The 19,870-nt window shown below is 32.2% G+C and overlaps 1 protein-coding gene across 1 annotated transcript; it reads left to right on the top strand.

The window, feature by feature from the left end:
* Nucleotides 1–577: 577 nt before the first annotated feature.
* On the top strand, nt 578–19,718 carry LOC132757237 (von Willebrand factor D and EGF domain-containing protein-like; the record flags this gene model as incomplete). Its single annotated transcript, XM_060748450.1, has 16 exons — nt 578–833; nt 1,177–1,279; nt 2,963–3,040; nt 3,154–3,369; nt 6,091–6,243; nt 6,459–6,476; nt 6,706–6,788; nt 12,166–12,229; nt 12,615–12,806; nt 14,002–14,216; nt 15,557–15,764; nt 16,108–16,254; nt 16,478–16,652; nt 17,096–17,283; nt 17,810–18,076; nt 19,613–19,718. Coding segments are annotated over exons 1-16 (2,245 nt in total), but the record flags the coding sequence as incomplete, so codon positions are not given.
* Nucleotides 19,719–19,870: the final 152 nt, after the last annotated feature.

Genomic DNA, 19,870 nt, shown 5'->3' with positions numbered 1-19,870 from the left:
AACAAATAGAGAAACCGATGGCGAACAGCATGGATCCTGATCAGACTGCGCGGAAGCGCAGGCTGGCCTGGATCCATGCTGGTCGCAAACGCATTATGTTGGTTTTGTCATGACGGGACTCAAATCGTTTATTGGCGCAAGGGAAGTTTTAATGTGTTTAATTGAAAGGGATATAGTTTTGATTTGGTAATTTTACACCTATTAAAAACTAATAATTATTCGATGATTGTGACAAACAATAAATAATTATAAATGGATTTGTATACAGTAAAGAGACGAAACATGGAATTTTTGAAGGGCACTCTCACGAACGCTAGGTAATTAACTTATATTTTTAATATACACAAATGTCTTGCCGATCAGTTTTGCATGCGAAAGGAAGTGTACTAAAGAGACTTTTACAAATCTTACCAAAAGACAATCTTTTGTGGTCGTTGAATTGAATGAATTGAAGAAAGTAAAAATAAACGTGAGGCACCAAGTGGGGAACGAATTAAAGCAATACTTTCTTACTTTGAAAATCTGAAAATCTATTTTGATACTTTTCACTGTGAAATTATCGAATACAATTTTTATTGATAAATCAATAATCCACTCAAAAGCATAAAATGGTAGTGAGTATTGTAATTATACGGGCCTGATACTGATTGTTTTTGTATAAAATATTTAAGTTTCGTTTCAGTGCATTATAACAATGTTAAGGTCAAACCTGAAATTGGTCATAAAATTCAACAACATGAAGTAAATGGTAAATTACAAAGCGTATACACTCCGTTTCTGCAATATCGATGTGAATTTTACATGATTGATGGAGTTACGTATTGTACAAAATGGTAAATGTATTTTATTAATTTTATTTATCTTAGAATGAAAGGCAATAAATAAAGTTACATCATATTTATGCAGCATGATGAAATTCGCCCTAAGTTTTTCTCATAATTCTAAACTGATACACAAAAGATAACTTTGAATACTAAATTATCAATCAATTACAAGATTCACGACAAAAATGAGTTTGCAAGAACAATAAGACTGACTTTAAAGATTTACTTTAACAATAAATCGAATGTTTAGTTTGTAGTGTGCGACAACCTGCCGTCACAATTTAATAAGAACGAATTTAAATTGTTTGTTATGTTTAAACATGTTATATGAAAAATGGTATTCTTTTCTAAGGTATATAAACGGAACCTACCAAGTTCAGATGGGACCTTCTTCAAATCAAGACGAACTTGTTTTCAAAGAAGATTATCTGTCACATCTTGGACCTGGATATGAGGTATCTGGAATGCAACTTTCAACGGATAAGATTTTATTTTAAAACACTTATACAATCGTCATGTATTATTTAAATTCATATCAATATATACCTTATATTTACTTTATTACAGAGACTATTAACTTAAAAAGGTCAGAAAATGATCGGAAAATGTATGTCATGCGAGACCGAAGGTGGTTTGAGATATCATTTTTTTCAAGCTGCGAGTAGCAAAATACACACTTCAGAAAGCTACTGCAACATAATTATCCTTTTATTATATATACCATGACATTTTAAGACAAAAAGAAGAAATAAAATTATTGAACGACGGATTTGCAAAAAAGACCACGCTCTTAGAAGTATCGGTTCCTGTTCTCACACGCTACATAAAGAACAGCTAAGATGGGAAGCAATCAGAAAGTAGCCCTGCACTTCCTTATATGGTACCGCATTTGGCACTTACATAATACGGTTTTTTTCTCTATCCGGTGGATAGTATTGGCTCTTCATTATTTGCGTATATTTCAAAATATATACGTATATAATGAACTATGTATCATTACACAGGCCTCGACATTAGCGGTGGTCCATTGGTCCGAGACCACCTGATTTTGGCAAGGACCACCTAATTTTACAGGCAACTGGTCCGTTAGACCACTTGAATTGTCCAAATGGTGCAGGGCTCATCTGGGAGAATGGTTATTTGGTCGAAAAGCGTGTTCTATAATTGTTGTTTAAAACCATTTCTCCTATGTACAGGTATATGTTCATTCATCTCATTAGTTCAAAAAGATCTTTAAAGACATCCATAACTTTTTATTAACTCGCTAACAGTGTAAGTAAAAAGAAAATTATTTTAATAATTAAAGTATAAAATTCATTCAAATGTCTCTAGTACTGCATTGAATTTATAACATTGTATCACTATGGGATATCGGACCAACACATGAATAATGGTGCAAACAAAGGCAAAGGAAAAATTAAATATCTAGTAATCTTTGGCTACTTTTTTAAACGATCAGAGATTTTTTTCTTATTTAAAGTACTTTAAAAGGTTATAAATACTTTGTCAAAAATAAATAAATTTCAACAAACAAGCATGTATAATAAATCTGTGAGGAAGATAAGCTCAATTATAATGTAGGAATTTTTCTGTTTGTCATTAATATTTCATTGTTTCAAAGACAAGAATATAATAACTTAATAGTTTAATTAAAAATGTTAATCTATAAAAAGCAATTATTATTCTTATAAGATGTACCAGGAAACAGCAATGAGTATTTGAATAACAGTAAGGAAATAAGTCATTCACAAATGGTTTCACTATTCCCTAACTTGAGTTGCGGAAGAAGTCACTTAACCGAAGTATGAGTACTGTCATGTATTTTTCAATGAGATAATAAATACTAAATAGGATTACAATGACTTACTATCTGATAAGATTGAAATAGAAAAAAATACATGTTTTCTTCAGTTGTTATAAATCTAATAATAAATATGTCTCTGTCACCAATTTTAAATGTAGTTCTTCTAAATCTGAAGTTTCCTTAAAAACAGATGAGTAAAAAAAAACACCTGTGTTCAGAAAGGACCACCTGAATTTTGGATCCAGTGGTCCGGCATACCACCTGCTGAAAAAGTTAGTGTCGAGACCAGTTACAAAACTCCTTCGTTTACTAAGATACATCTTCTTGTCTATAGGTGCAATGTGGTGTTATCACGGCTGGTGCAAATGAGTCATCTGAAGCATTAAGTGATGCCTTCTTTGCCGGATTAAAAGTAAGTGCAATATTTTACGTCTGCCATAGATTATAAATACTGACATGAGAAATATAGATTAACTGTAAACCTTTTTAGAATAATGTTAAACAAACGACCGTGTTCACTTGCAGATAAAAGACGAGTCCATCACACTGAGTAAGAGCGGTTTTGCTACTGTTGATATAGAGCAGACAATTCCTAAAGGCTGCTATTACACTGATGACGAAGAATCAAATTGTGAAGAGCGAATGACTTTTGAAGACGAATCATCTGTATCCTATATGTGCGCAGGAAAACTTCGTGTACAAAACACCGCTGATGTCGAAAATTCTTTTGTAAAAATAAAGGTAACATGTCAATATACATGTATGTATTTCGGGAAATTAATATCTTCGTGTATATATATGAAAGCCGTGATCTGTGAAGAAGTGTGAATTTTGCTGTACTTAATATGACTTTCCTGTTTTTGTTTGGGGTCCTCCTGGGCTCCTTGCCACTGGCTCTTGTTGCTGGGTCGGGTGGGGGCTGCGTTCATTGAACGCCGCCTTTCCTTTATGATCTTGTTTATCATATTTTAGTGTTTTTAATCATGGACAATTCAAATATACTTGACTTTGAATCTCGCGATACGGCTTCGAATGTCTTTATATGTATCTATTCAAATATCTAGAAAACCGTCTAATGGAACAAGAAGATGGGTTCGTTTTCATGTTTTAAATGAGGGTTTTCTACATTGCAGATTCGTGTTAAACAAACTATTAAGTGAGAAAGCTGTCCGCCTAGCTTACGGAACTTCTACTCAGGTGCCCATTTGTGACTGAAATAATGTACAAATTGGCACCTTAGGTCTTCCTCCATCAGTAACACTGAAAAGTCGCCGTGTAGGTGCGGTGTTAAACCAACCCAAAAGAAAATAAGCATACTTTTGAAAATATGTAATTGTTGCACTTTATACTTTTGTATAAAATGTGTAGCCTATGAATTTATTTGCAAAATATGATACATGGACGTAAATTCATTAACATCACTTAATATGTTTATTTGGTTTTTACCTTAAAGATGATGCAGTATATATTGATCATGAAAGAATGTATCCAATGCAAGCTTCTATCCACTACACAATCTAGGCACCAGCCTTACTGAACATCATCGTTAAATTAACATATATATCGTTTGTTTTGAAAATAACTTTTATCATGTACTTGTTTTAAGAATGTTAATAATTACACAACGAATTAAAAAATAGGGACATAATGCAGTAGTAACAAATAATCTGTCAACCTATTCTATTAAAACAACCTGTTGTATTTGATGAATTGTAAAAGCACTCAAATACTTTAAATTTTAGACAGCAGTGCTTGGATTTATGTTCAAGCAAAAGAATGATTATTTAAATGAATTGTAATTCCTTAAAAAAACTGAACACTGAAATATTTAAAGTTAAGGTTAAAGATAGTCATTGTATCAGTTAAAACTTTGGAAAATGGAAAATGTGTTTACAAACACTGCTCTGCTGAACACAATGCAGGGATCAATGTGACTTAAATATGAAATCATTATTTTCTGTATCTGGGATATACGATTATCGTATGTCCCAGTCTGTATTCAACATGATGGAGCATCTGAATACATAAATTGAAATATTCTTTTATTATACTTTTCCTCTTTTTAAAGGTGAAAGCATTCATGTTTTGCATTTCATGACCTGACCTCAAAACAATTTTCTCTTAATTTTTATATGATGTATTTGCAATTATTGAACAAAACTGATTGGCTCCCGAATGCGGAGGCTTCTTTTGGTCATGGGTATTTACTTGTGATGCATTTTCATGGACCTTTGACATTTACCGGGATCAGGGTTAAAATGAAAAGAAAAGATTTTTCTGCTGTTTTCTCTTTTCAAATCTTGATATATGAACCACAATGTGATTTGTATTAAGGTAATTTGTATGGGGTTTGAGGTCTTTGAGATAACTGTTTCTGTGGCTAAAACTAGATTAGTCTTTTTACTACATTTATGGTTACATTCAATTGTATTGTAACCAAACAGTTGACCTGATTTCCTAAAAATGTTCCTAATTTAAAGTCATTGTTTGCAATAATACCATAATCTTTGTATTACATTACTGCAATTATCTAATTAAGACAATTATTTTCAGGCGAATGCATTGTATATTCAATGCAAACGATGCATATAAAAGTTTAATCATTTTTTATAATATCTTAAAGCATAAATTGTAATAGATCATTTTGTTAAGATGTGTGTCAAATGATTTTTACAATTTTGTAAATTAAAATTGTCGATGTCTATTTAAACATTGAGACATTATTGTATATTTAAGGTCACGTGTTAACAATCTAAGCTAACTAAAATATTTTGATATATACGTTGAAAATACATAGGTGTTAAATGACATATTGGATAAAACTTAATGCCGTGGTAAAAATGCACGAGGTTTTAAGATTGATCAACATGCCAAACAAACGATATGCCTGTTGATAAAAATCTAAGCATTCATAACGTTGAACACTGTTATCAGACACTTGTTATTATAGTGAATGGTCGATTGCCCACAATGTAAGATTACAATATTATACAAAAAACATGGGCAACTATCCGTCAGAAGTAAATATTGAATTAGTCGCCAGGTCAGTCTTATATTGTTTTTCAGCTAGGTATGAGTTCAATGTAGCCCATATTGTATAGAACATAATTCTTTTTTATTCTTTGCCAATTTGATGTTTATTTTTGAGCATTTGCATTGTCATTCTACTTTTTTGTTGGATGATTATTGATTATTTAGTTTATACCGAATTTGTATTAGTTCGATTTTGTAAGAAGCTGTAAGTTTTTATTTATTGTGCTGTGTTTAATCAAGACTAGTTTACTTGTAAATTTGGGGTCGTTTGAATTTTGTTATTGCTCTTCCCACAGTATCTGGTCTATTTCGTGGATATGTATATTGTTGTAAGTACGCGCCTGCGCAAACGTGTACTTAAGGTAACATCCTATAAAATATGACACAAACGTTTTCTAGCATTTATTTAAAGATATCGTTTTTGTACAGAGTTTAAAAAAAGAGGAATCATGGACAAGTACCACACATAGGATAATGTTGACAACTGCTGACAGCACATATGACGATGCAACAAAATTCGACTTACAAGTATATGTAACAGACACTACTGGTCATGACAAACGAAGATCAGTCAGATCAGAGGTATGGTTTATTCCCGTCCTTGAATTTATTTCATGATTGCAAAGAGAAGGTTCTGTTTTAAAATAAATCTTAACAAAATTTTATATAATGTTTTTAAAGGCTATTATGTCACTTTTTTATTACAATATTTATTACTGTTTTTTTTTGTCTAAAAACATATACATATTTCATATTGGTGATTGCTATATTTTCTTGTATATTTTGTTATTTTTCAGACTGTAGGAGCCATTCACGTGAGTGTATTTAACGTAATTTGAAATGGCATCGTTTTTAATATTAAAATGACCATAGAATGGTTAGGAAGAAAAAGAAAACTGTAGAAATTTCATATTAATCTTTCAACATTTCTTTAAAAGTAGGTCCTTATTGTCTTAATATAATTATTTTGCAATAAAAGACACAAGAACATGTTGATTTTTTTTACATTTATTTTCAGACTGATGCATTGTGATGTAATTTCAGGTAACAGTAACGGACAATTACAGACATTGGAACAAAAGATGTTACTCACACGCCGATCCACATATGAGAACAGTAGACGGATTGTAAGATAACATTCATGTATTTTTATAATATTCTACAAAATATTTGAAAGGCTGTATTAACTTAATTTACGGGAGGAGGCTTTAAGTTCGAAGAACTATATAATTCAACAAGAGTCACCGCCGGGCGGGGGCAACGCTCGACTTTTTACTTTCTCTAAAAGCAAACAAAGAAATGTTTGAACAAAATCTTAACGTTTCCTTTTTATAAAATTAATCGGTCTGTCTTGTCACATAAGTTTTGTCTATATATTTTGTATATATAAATATACTAAATTATATATATAAATAGAAACACGCAATTCTATAAATAGAAAATTCTATAAATAGAAACATGCAATTCTATAAATAGAAACACGCAATTCTATAAATAGAAAATTCTATAAATAGATACACGTGGTAGAGTCACGTGGTGGAGTCACGTGGTGGAGTCACGTGGTGGAGTCACGTGGTGGAGTCACGTGGTGGAGTCACGTGGTGAAGTCACGTGGTCACGTGGTGGTGAAGTCCAGTCACGTGGTGAAGTCCAGTAACGTGGTGAAGTCCAGTCACGTGGTGGAGTCACGTGGTGGAGTCATGTGGTGGTGTCATGTGGTGTCACGTGAAGTCACGTGGTGGTGTCATGTGGTGGTGTAACGTGGTGGAGTCACGTGGTAAAGTCACGTGGTGAAGTCACAACAAGGTCTTGTCCTTAAGTATGTTCTGTTATAATATGAAGTTGATCCCTTCAATAATAGCAAAGTTACAGCCAAAACAATGATAATTGCAATAATTTGAACTTCAAAGTCAAGGTCATTAATGAGTGAAGGTCAAGGTCTGTCTGGTTATTTTTAAGGGTTATTCTTGAAGATTATTATGTTCAAGTTTGAAGACAATCCATTCAAAAATAACAAAGTTACAGCCAATAATAGCCAAAAAAATGAAAATTTCAATAATTTGACCCTCAAAGTCAAGGTCATTTATGAGTGAAGGTCAAGGTCTGTCTGGTTATTTGTAAGGGATATCCTTGAAGATTATTATGTTCATGTTTGAAGACAATCCATTCAAAAATAACAAAGTTACAGCCAATAACAGCATGAACAAGCAAAATTTGGACATTTTACCTTGAAGGTCAAGGTCATTTATGGATGAAGGTCAAGGTTAGTGTGGCCTACTGAAAGGTCTTGTCCCAAGGGTTGTTGTGGCCAAGTATGAAGATAATACACCACGAAATAAAAAAGTTATGATCCAGGTACAAGTTTGCGGACGGCAACGGCAACGCCGCCGCGACTATAACAATACCTCTACTTTTTTTTCAAAAAAAAAAAAAAGTCGAGCTAAAAAATGTTTGGGTCTTTTATATGTTTATGCAGTGTACACCTTTGTCAGTTGAACGATAATAGCCGTTTTGTCAACACGTACAGTTTTGGTCGACCCTTTTGTTTCATTTGCAAAAACGGAAAGTCAGAATATTGACTGTAGAGCAGTTATTAGGTTCATTACTAATGTGGAAATAAAAACTAAGGTAGAACAATGCCTTTTTCTTGATGTGTACAGTAAAAGTAGCCTAAAGTATTCCACAATAACAAAGTGGTCAGTAGAAATTAAACGTGGGCGAGATACCTTAGAATATAGTGACCCCAGGTTAGGTGACCCTCTTGATTTCATCAGCTACGAGATGATAGACTGCTAGATGATCGTCCAATCAAAGTTGCCGAAATTGGTTCACAATGTGTTATTTTTAACTATAATTGTTTACACTTTAATCCATGAACATTTTGTTTGGCATGTCAAAAGCATCTGCCGGGTTGGTACCCAGATACCTGAACATGCAAAATCAGAGTGTAGAATCAAGTAAAGAGCTTCTACAAGTACCATTAGACTTTCATATTCGTTTTGTAACAGGAAATAAAGTAAAATAGTCCATGCAATGGATGCGCACTGGCTTACCCTCACCTAAGACATTGCGTTACTAACCATCAGCCGACACAGTAATGACCACGGTTTTATTTGGACGTACAAAGAAATTATATAAATAGATTACAAGCCTTCTTGTATTTCAGTTACAAGTGAATAATATGCCAAAAGTATTAAACAATTGAGGCTTGCTATTAATGAAAAACGAAAGGTAAAGCTAGCTCACTGTTCCCTGCTGACAATGCCCCAGTGTATATTTCAAGAGTTGTGCAAGCGGTTATTCTTGAGATTAAGCCACCGGCCATATTCGTCACAATCGACCTGGCCAGAAGTGATTATTATTTGTTCCGAAATTTGAAGTCCCACTTGCGTGTAGTGAGGTTGCAGGAAAGATGTGAGCTTAAGGTTGGGAAACCAGACGGACGACCTTCATTACAAAGGCATAAACTGCCTTAAGGAAAAGTTGGCCAAATTTCAAAGTTATACATGTTATATTGAACAGTAATGGTTAAACCTTCTTCTAATATATTAGTTAAACCAGGAATTCTACGTTCTTATTGAATTCCCTCGTTTCATGTTTCTTGTGTTTCTTTAAGCAATACGCCGTAAGAAAAGTTTGTTAAAGAATATATGTCTATTTAAAACAAAAAAGAAATTAAATGGTTACAGTGAATGGAATGTCACTTATACCACAACTTATAATGTTGATAATATTTAGTATCATATGTGACAATAATCCACAACATAATTATATATAGATGTTGCTGGTAAGTGTGAGATTCTTTTTAACCATATCTACATATAGCAGAAGATAAATGTTATTATTGATCATATATTCTTTAATTCTAATTCGCTTAAAACTCTATCCACTTGATTTTTTTAATCAAATATGTTATAAAAATGTCAACTTTCTTTGTATCAACATTTGAAATACATATGGATAACATGACAATTGTATATTTTTCCTCTTTTTAAAGTTAGCATATTTTAGAATAATTTTAATGAATTTAAAAATTTCGTCACAATCGTGTTATAATGTATGTGTTTTTACAGTTTACAAAAGCAAGAGTTTATTTTGATTGAGGTGTTGCTTTTATTTGGTTCAGGCATAAGAATTGCAGCCGCGGTGTATCCCTGCGTGGTCGTAAGAGAAGATGAAATAGGTTATATGCATCGGCGAGGTAATGGAAGGGTATTAACGTAAAAATTACATATTGCCTTTTTACGTTACATTGTGCTTTCTGACTTGTACATCTTGGATTCTTACTATTACATTTTGTATTATGACATGCACACAATGCATTATGGCTTGCACATCCTCCAGTATGACTTGCACATTTTGCTTTAAATTGCATGTATCGTTCGTTATTTGACTATCTTCAAATTTGTCTACGTTAAAGTTATATGTTTGATGCTAAAATCAGTTCAGTTTAATTATAATGATCGTAAACTGTCTACATTTAATGTGTACAAATAACATATGTTTATCGATTATTCATGTATGAATAATACATGGAAGGACGCACTGTGTGCAATACAAAAAGGCATGTTGCAAGCTACATTTTTTACGACAGAGGGCGCAAGTTCGGAAACATGTATGAAACCATACGGAAATTACCGAAAATATACGAGTATCCGGAATATCGATCACCTTCCATAACCAAGCAATTTGAACAACTTATCTATTTTATGATTATTTTGTTGATAAAAGAAATATTCTAAAATCATTGATTTGGAAATGTGCAACTTGTCATTGTCAGCTGAAATTATAATTTGACCCACACAGTTTCAGTAATAAATACAAAAATTGGTTAAATCGTTTTGTATATAATTATGTTTACCTTATTTGCTCCATAGTGGTAATGGAAATTTTATAACAAAGGAACGTAACTTGGTAAACTGAATCCGAACCGCAATACGGACTTTACCGGGAATAAAACTGTAGCGCCACCTGTTAGCACAATTTGGGTGTCACATATTATTACACCAGATGTCGCGCTGTATTATGCTTGCTGTATTCGGCTTTCGGCTATGCGTCATTCTACCTTATGCCATTTGTCATTTAAGCTGAGTCAATAGACCCAAATACAAACAGCTGCAGGTTAAGTTATTGAATTAATATACCAGATCAACAAATGAATAATAATTGATCGTTAAATAACGATATCAACATACAATTAAGCAAGACGCACATAGCAGAAAGCATTATGTGCATGTAAGTAAGCAACATGTAAAAGTCAAAATGCAAGATGTACAAGTCAGAATGCAAGATGTACAAGTTAGAAAGCACGATGTAACGTAAGAAAGCAAAATGTAATTTTTGCGTTTATACCCTTCCATACTAGTTGGTTTGACACTTGAGTTGCTTTAAAGTTTGCGACACCAAAGTCGTCCCTGTTTCAGCACGCAATAACATACGAGGGATGTTTGAAATGTATTACTTATTTCTATCTGGAGACTTCTAATTTCAAGTTAGCTCAAAAATATTCATTTCATGCCCACGAAGTACTCCCCGTGACTAGAAATTCAAAGTTTCAGCCGATGTATCCACTTCTTGAAGGCTTTACGGTATGCTGATTTGGGCACAGTAATAAGGTACTGATGAATGGCAGATCCAAGTGCCGGTCCGGACTTGTATTTCCGCCCAGTAAAGAAAATTTCGAATCAAAAAGAAATCACATGGGGCTAGATTTTGTTGGTTACTTTTCTGATGGGCTCAAAGTAATGGAAGTTTCATTACCTGTGACGACATTGGCAAACTGTTTTGTTTTGGTCATATTTTGGAAACATTTAAAGCAGCTTGTTGGCCACCTTAACCCGTTGCCTCTTTTGCTCATTGGTCAACAGATGTGGCACCCATCTAGCAGAAATCTTTCTGACTTTTAAATGCTTCATCAAAATGAAGTGAACCGTTGATAGTGATATGGCTACCTTTCGCGCAATATCACGAACTGTAAATCTGGCATCTCCTTCAATGATATCCTTTATTTTGGAAAAGATTTCGTTACGAGATGCAGATTTTGGCCTTCCTAATTTTGGTGCAATTTTGATGCACTTTTCACCAGACTAAAATTTCTTTTTCCATCGCCTAGCTGTGTCATAAGACACACAAGAAGGCCCAAAAGCAGTAGAGAGTTCAGTCATCAATTGCTTCAAAGAGCAACCCAGTTTTAAGCGAGCTTTGATGTAAGCCCGTATTTCATCTTTTTTGTCGACGCTTTTTCCAACCAGTGGTCAATGACTGCGTGTATTTAAATAGAAAATTGAATGTCTTACAAATAGTCTAACATGAACATTTACACCGTTGTGTAGGTTTTGAATTACCCTATACAAGTATGCATTGGTTTTTATCGTGTCCCACGTGGATCGCGAGATAGAGGACAATAAGCAATTCTTTTCGAACAGCCCTCGTATAACGTGTTGATGTACCGCAAACTGAACATATTAACAAACAAAACCAAGATTTCACTTATCTATTTTTCAGGAATTATCCAGCTCAGAAGGAAGGAAATTATACATTATACAGGAACATGAAATACCAAACAGAGGTTATAACATTAAACATAGCTTAATGCATATAATCTTTATTCAGACAAATGTCTTTTGTTGAAAACTTTTGCAGTGGAGTTTATAACATAATGTCTTTAACAATGTGTCATATATTTTCGACAGAGAAGAAATGATTCATTACACCGATATCTGATAAAAAAAACCCACATATTTAACGATAGTAACACATGTAACCTTATGATCACTACTTTTGAAACGTTTTGTTTCTTTCAATCATAATGTTTTGAAAAGACAATACTAAAACAATTACTATAATACAAAATGTCAAACTTATTGAAAAGGGGAACAAATATACATACTTAGTAAGACAGTCAGTATGAGATAATTAAGCTTTGATAAATAATAGAATAAATATGGTTTCAGGTTCAAATGTCAGCTCAGTATTGTTCCCCTGGATCAAATAGCGGACCAGTGTGTGCATGTGGAATAGCAATAGCTGTTGGAGCTGATACTTTCATTTTTAATAAATGTTACAACACCATATTCAAATTTGACTTAAAGTGTAATGAAGGTGGCCTTATTGATATCGACGAAATGCATTCCCATCGTTATAAGGTATTAATTTTACAATACGTGTAAGTAAAATGTATATATACACCGGAGTTGAAAAAGCCACATTCTCTGTTTAGTAAACATATTTTTTTTTTACATAAAACACACTCATCTTGATGACTGAGTTTCGATATATTTTTAGTTTAGTTTAATTCGTATCTACACTCACATAATCAAGTGCTTTTCCTGATGCATCAAATGTTTCAACGTCTGCAAGATACTTTTTTACTTCTATTTGACATAAAATTAGAATTTTTCCGGCCGGATTAAAATCGAAACGTTTAATAGTTTTCTTATTTTTATCTTATCTCCTAGATCACAAATATTGGCGTTACTAGTAAAGTAAGATAGTTTTTCACATACATCAGTTTTTTATGTAAACATCATTCGGATCTTTAAATTCACAAAACCATATTTATCTTGAAAACATTGTTTAAGTAACATAACCTTGAATTGTGAATAATTCTAATTCAAATAAAAAAAATTAGTGTGCATTTGTATTCTTTCTTTTCTTTAGACAGAAGGAATAGATAGAAATGAAGTATATTATATCTTTCGATTTCACGTATCATTAAAATATGAAACAATGTTTTCCACACTTGAATGTCATTTTTGTCTGATCTACCATATTTTCGGACAGGAAATTTTCGGATAAGATTTAAATAATACAATTAATTGCTATAAATCAGTTAATATCGGAGGTAATTTTATTTCTATTAAGGTCTTCATGTCAGGAATATTTTTGATTAAAGTTGTTTACAAAAATGCATTGGCACAAGCCAGAAAATATGATTATCATCAGCTGACCCGATTTACCATAGCAACAGCCAATGTTAGATCAACGGTATATTTTATATGAAGAGCCAAACCCGACACCACCATTTTCTGTCGTAGCTTTGTTATATATATGGTATCATTTTGTGAAAAGGACTAGGTGTCGCTTGTGGCTCTTCATATCTAATTTTATGCAAGTACAGCAGCAAATATGGAGTGTAAATGACATGTACTTTCTAGGCATGAAAATACCTTTTACTGTAATATTTTGCGATTTATTAGATAGATAATAAGTCATTTTTGAGAAACTTGTATGATATTATTTTTTATTGGTTTTGAATTAATAAAATTACAGGGCTAAAATGCTTTGTTAGTGAACCTTGTCCTTTCATTTCTTTTCACGTTCATTTCGATTAATATATAGGTCAGAACACCAATAGGTACCATTATCCACATAGCATTTCATGGATGGAGTAACACAATGGACTTTGACATATACATGTCTGCTAAAGATTTCGGCAATGTTGATGGCTTATGTGGAACATTTGATGGCGACAGAAGTAACGACCTTCTTCATAGAGACAACAAAACCATTTCAAATGACTATAACTGGAGCTATCGCTTCGCAGATAGTTGGAGGTAAAAATATTTATTTTTAAAAAAGTCCTCAGTTCAGTTGATGTTGCAACGTTTAGAAAAAGAATTATTAATTTTATATTGAATATTTTGTGTTTAAATAGGTGTCTTATTAACAGATACTTTTGAAAGATGATTTACAAACTAGGGCCTTTTTTCGAAAGGTATGGGTTTTTCGTTTATTTGTTCCCTTTTTGTTTTCATTTTTCCCGTTTCGGGACATTCCTTAAGGATTCTGTTTTCCTCTTTTTAAGCAATAGGTTTTATATCAAATGAATGTTTCGTATGGTTGCTTTAATATATCTATATTTTGCAAAAGTTAACTTGATTGTTTTACGTCATCAACAAAGTTATTTGCTTATCTAAAATTCTTTTTATTGCTTAATGTTTTAATTTTGGTGTTTTTATTCACACAGTCATTTTTAAATATCATATGTGACTTTCCAGCTTTATTGATTTTTAGAGAATGACCATAGACGCACCTCTATACGAACGTAATCCCACCAGCTTTTCATGCATGTACATTGTATATGGATAGCTTTCTTAAACAAATAAGTCATTTGCGGATTTTAACTCGCAATGGTACGGGGCAAATGGTTCGAAGTCAATGCCCCTACCTAACAATAAAGTTATTTTATAATTTTTGAAAAGCTTAGAAATGCATTTTTGCAATTGTTCTGATGAATTATTTGAAAATAAATAACAGAGCATTATAAGACTATATTTACCTTTTTTCGAAGACGGAAAAGGTATTTAAAAATATAAAATCTTCCAATTCGTCAAAAAACACAAGGATAAAACTTAAGTCAAATCCGGTTTTTTTTATAAATACTCGGAAAAAAGTTGGCGCATCCCGTCAATGAAAGTAGAAGTAGTCTTTTTCGTCGGCGTTTTCAAGTTTTCTAACGAATATTACGAATAAACCTGCCTGTGCGTTCTTTTAAAAGATAGGACCCAAAATTCTCTTTATGAAAAATATAGTATTATTTAAAGGTTATATTGGCAGGTATCAACGGTTGTAAGCTTACAAAATTCGAGCCGCTATACGAGTTTTATATTATAAAAACAACCGTTTAACATCTTTATAACGAATTTGTTATACAGCCGAAAACTATATTTGAAGTGAAACGACAATAACTTCATATATTGCTAGCATCTGTGTATAAAAATGACAATCAAATCAAATAAAAAACCAAACTTGCAGCTCTAATTATACATACAAACAACTGAGCTTGCAACATTTTTAACTCTGTCGTTTTGTGCGTTCTTGGGGGATTCCGTTTTTTCTCTTCTTTCTTATCTACGTCGTAAATATGGGAACTTTGATCTTTTTCATGCATCAGATTGTCGGATGAAGAAAACTTGTTTAAAAATGATGCAATCTTACTGACACCATGGAACACTCAAACGAACGGGATAGCAGACCAGCCTTGTATCAGACCTAATTCTATAACAAAGAGGAAATGTAAGATTAATCGTAGAAATAGGCGAGCAACTCAAATTCCCGTACAGCACAAACATTGGAGCCGGGCGTCTGTATCCCGAGAAAGAGTAAGTACTTAAGTAAATTACTAAAGCTAAAAATGATCATTCAAATTTGATAAATTGTCGTTCGTTTTATAAACTCTAAATACATTGTATTCTTCTATCTGCTAAGTCCTATGCTTAGAAAGTAAACTTTATTTACAACTGCCTTCCATGAACAGGCTCAATCACAAAGTACCTGAAATATATACAATTTTGCCATTTTGGGCGTTCTTTAGGCTATACTTTCTTGTTGTTACCACCTTTTATGATATATCTCCTAACAAAACTATACAGTAAATATTAAACTGTTTTCATCATATGTACATATCAATTATTCTTCTAATCTTTGTCTGTAAATATTTACAAGCGGAGCACACACAGTTTCACCGAAGAAGAAGCATTTGCACTGTGTAACATCTCCATTTATAATACTCCAGCAGTTATGGAGTTTCCAGACTACCTTGCCGAAGAAGACCCGAATATAATTGTTGAACAGTGTGTTTATGATTTGACTGTGAGTTGTTTACATCAGTATTTTCTTTAATTTAATATATGATTTACAGAAGTAACATTTTATTACATTGCAGAAAAACTAAACCAGAATTATGTATAAAATAATGAATGCCTTTTTTCTTTAGAAAGTTATTCATCTGAACAATTAACTATGATACATACAAAACCATAAGTACATTAATTTACTAACAATGCAAAACAAGAGATGTATTAATACATTTCAGCATGGGAACGACACGGACTGGGTAGATGTACATGTCACTAATGTAAACAATGTCGCAGATACTGTTCTAAACCTCAATCCTGTATTTGTTGCAAATAATACAGACAAGGTTAACACCTTTCGTTTGCAAATTTGTATGAACAATTGTAGTGGAAATGGTGAATGCCTTGAGACAGGTAAATTTTTTTCTTCCTCAAAGATTTCAAATTAGTTACATGAAAAGCTTAATATCAATTACTTTACTTACACTATCATATTTCATAAAAGTTTAGTTAATTATGCTGAGCATGAAACATTTCGGACAGTTTTTATTCATTGCATGTTCAATGTTACATTAAAAACAATTATTAGATTTAAACATACATTAGTTTTTTACGTTTTATTGATATTTCCATGTATATCATTTCATCATTTATTTCCTTTGTGTTAGACTTCATTTTCTGTTCTTGTTTTAAACTGGATGTAAGATTATTTAATTGATGCATCGTGAATATTTATTTATTAAGTATATATATATTTTTAATTTAAACAATTTGGCGACTATATTCCTAAAGATAGAGTTTACATTTATTTTTTGAAGTACAATGTTTTCATATTAGTTGTTTTATCTATGATTTAGGAGTGTGTGAATGCCATGGAACATTCCGTGGACCAGACTGTAGTGATGACATGAGAATACCTCCTGTAGTTTATGGTATAGAAGGAAACGGAATCTGTGAAATCACAGAAGAGGATGACTGTACTTGCTTCGAAATCAGATCTGACAACGTGTTTGATGGTTTCATGTGTGACATTAGTAAACATAGGGTTTGTTTTACATTCTATTCAATGCCTTTATTTTAATATGACTTTTGAGGTTAATTATATAATCGGCTATTATGAATACTAGTATATACATTTGAAATTAAAGGATGGCATGTTAATATATCTACTCTCGTTTAAGATCGAGATTCATACAATTTCCTGAAACCCATATGACATTATAATATTGAAATCTATTAATCTATGTTTTTTAACACTTCATACTTATATAGCTTGCAATTTCTTTTAAAAGCAAATTAAAAAGAATATAGTGTTTGAAAGCTCGGTGTTTTCTCAAGTCATGTGAAAACACTGTATTGATGTAATACAGTAGGGTATCTTTTAACAAATGTAGACTTTTCGAAATGTCTATAAGCTTATAACATCCTACACAATCGAACTAAAATAAAGTTTGTATAAACGAAATGTAGACTTAATAAAATAATGTTCACCATGAACTAATAAAGACTACCCACGAGACTAATCGTATGACCCCATGAAAGAATTAAACTTTTTTATTATATATATATAGGTATATCTCAATGGTACTCGAGTTAAGATGGAACAGTCTATTCATACTGGTTACTATGAGGATATCTTCACTGGCGAGTGTTGTGCACCTGAAAGTAGAAAAAGGCGATCTGAAGGAATCAACGATGATGATCCTTTTGTTATCTCGTATGACATTTCCGTCAGCAATGATGGTGCTACCTATGGTGAAATCAACACTGTCTTTGTCTATGATACTACATGCTTGACACAAAGTACAAATCAAGAGAATATCACCATTTATCTAAAGGTTAGTAAAAAAATATTTGTTTAAGTGAATTGGTTTATAATTAAAGGCTTGTAATGCAAATAATTATTTTGATAGTATTAAGTATCAAGTATAGCAACAACCCATGAACGTTTGAGATTCATATACATATGTATATAACATATATTTATTTGTTTTTATTAAGATAAAATCATTATGTTCTAGAACAAAATATAATTCTCATACTATATTACTTTCAACTTAATCAACACTTTTTCAAGGAGTATTTTATGATATATTTCGATTTTTTGTCGCCTCTACAGAGTAGTGGCGGCATAAAAGGATCACTCTTTCCCCTGTCTGTCCGTCCGTCATAAAAATTGTCCGGATAACTTCTTAAAAACTACCAGTGCAATTTTTACAAAACTTTACAGAATTCATGAGTACCAAGTCTCGTTGTGCATGTCATTGGCATTTTCCGGTTTAATGATGTTTGTCAGAGTTATGGCCCTTTAATTATTTGTTTACTTTTAAAAATTGTCGGGACTACGTATCTTATACTACTTAAGAACTTTCAATGAAACTTAACAGGATTGGTCTGCAGCTCAGATTGTGTTGCTAGCTACGAATCTTGTCCGAACTATTTCTCATGAACTACTGGTGCAATTCCATCCAAACTGTTCAGGAATGATCAGTACCAAGTTTAGTTTGGCATACCATCGGCTTTCCTGGTTCAACGATTTTGTCAGAGTTATGGTCCATCAATTATTTTACGACAATTTCAATGAAACTTTACAACATTAATTTGTAGCTCGAGTTCTTGCGAATATTACACGGGATTTCTGCTTCAATGATTTTAGGCCGAGTAATGGCCCTTTAAATATATATTTTATATAAGTTTGCGCGAACTTCTACTTTTATTCTACTTATGCAAATTCAATGACATTTTACTGGATTGATTGGTAGCTCAAGTTTTTGTGCATATTACACGAATTTTCCGGTTGAAGGATTTTGGTCCAGTTATGGCCCTTGAATAATAAAATACATCCGTTTTTCAGGAATGGATAAAATAGATCTCAATTTATTGTAAGACTTGTGATATACTTACGTACAAATTCTGTAATCATCTTTAACAAAGTTAAAAATACAATTATACATTTTATAACTGAAAGCAATCAATCTGTTAGAGAAAAATATAATGCGGACAAGATGCAATATCTTTCAGAAATTATATCATAAATTTAAGACATATGCATTAAAAGAAATTTATTTGGAAGAAATAGATAATATGCTTTGAAATGACATTTATTTGAAGGAAATACATATATGTATACGTACATCCATTTAGTACTTGCAATGATAAAACAAGAAATGATACACTCGCTAATTAGACAATGAGTAAAACATCAAAGTAAAACAACCTTAGCATATTGCAGAATTTATTTCACAACATTAGAATCCGAAAAAGAAGTACTGTTATACTTTCTCAAAATGAGGGTTTTTTCAGAAATATTGATAAAGGTTTAGTGTTCATTACAGCAAACCATTTACCTTAATCTAAGTTTATTTCTCACATAGGATGGCTACTGCTTTATCAACGGGTTGTGTCTAGTACGTAATTTTTTGTCGACGGTAGATTGTTTACTTTGTGACCCGGCGTCAAACCTTTACAAATGGACAGATGGTGACTATTTCTTATTTATAATTTTTAAAAAAATTATATTATTTCACAATTATAAATTGCATTTACGCATCAAATCAACGGAATGGTATAGCAAACTTAAACACATTTTTCTTGGATGCCGGAAAAAATAACAGATACCGGTGCATATAGAT

The sequence above is a fragment of the Ruditapes philippinarum genome, unplaced genomic scaffold (genome assembly GCF_026571515.1).
Source record: "Ruditapes philippinarum isolate M1 unplaced genomic scaffold, ASM2657151v2 ctg1240_1_1_1_1, whole genome shotgun sequence".
Taxonomy (NCBI): Eukaryota; Metazoa; Mollusca; class Bivalvia; order Venerida; family Veneridae; genus Ruditapes; species Ruditapes philippinarum.
This window is presented reverse-complemented; position numbering and strand designations above follow the sequence as displayed.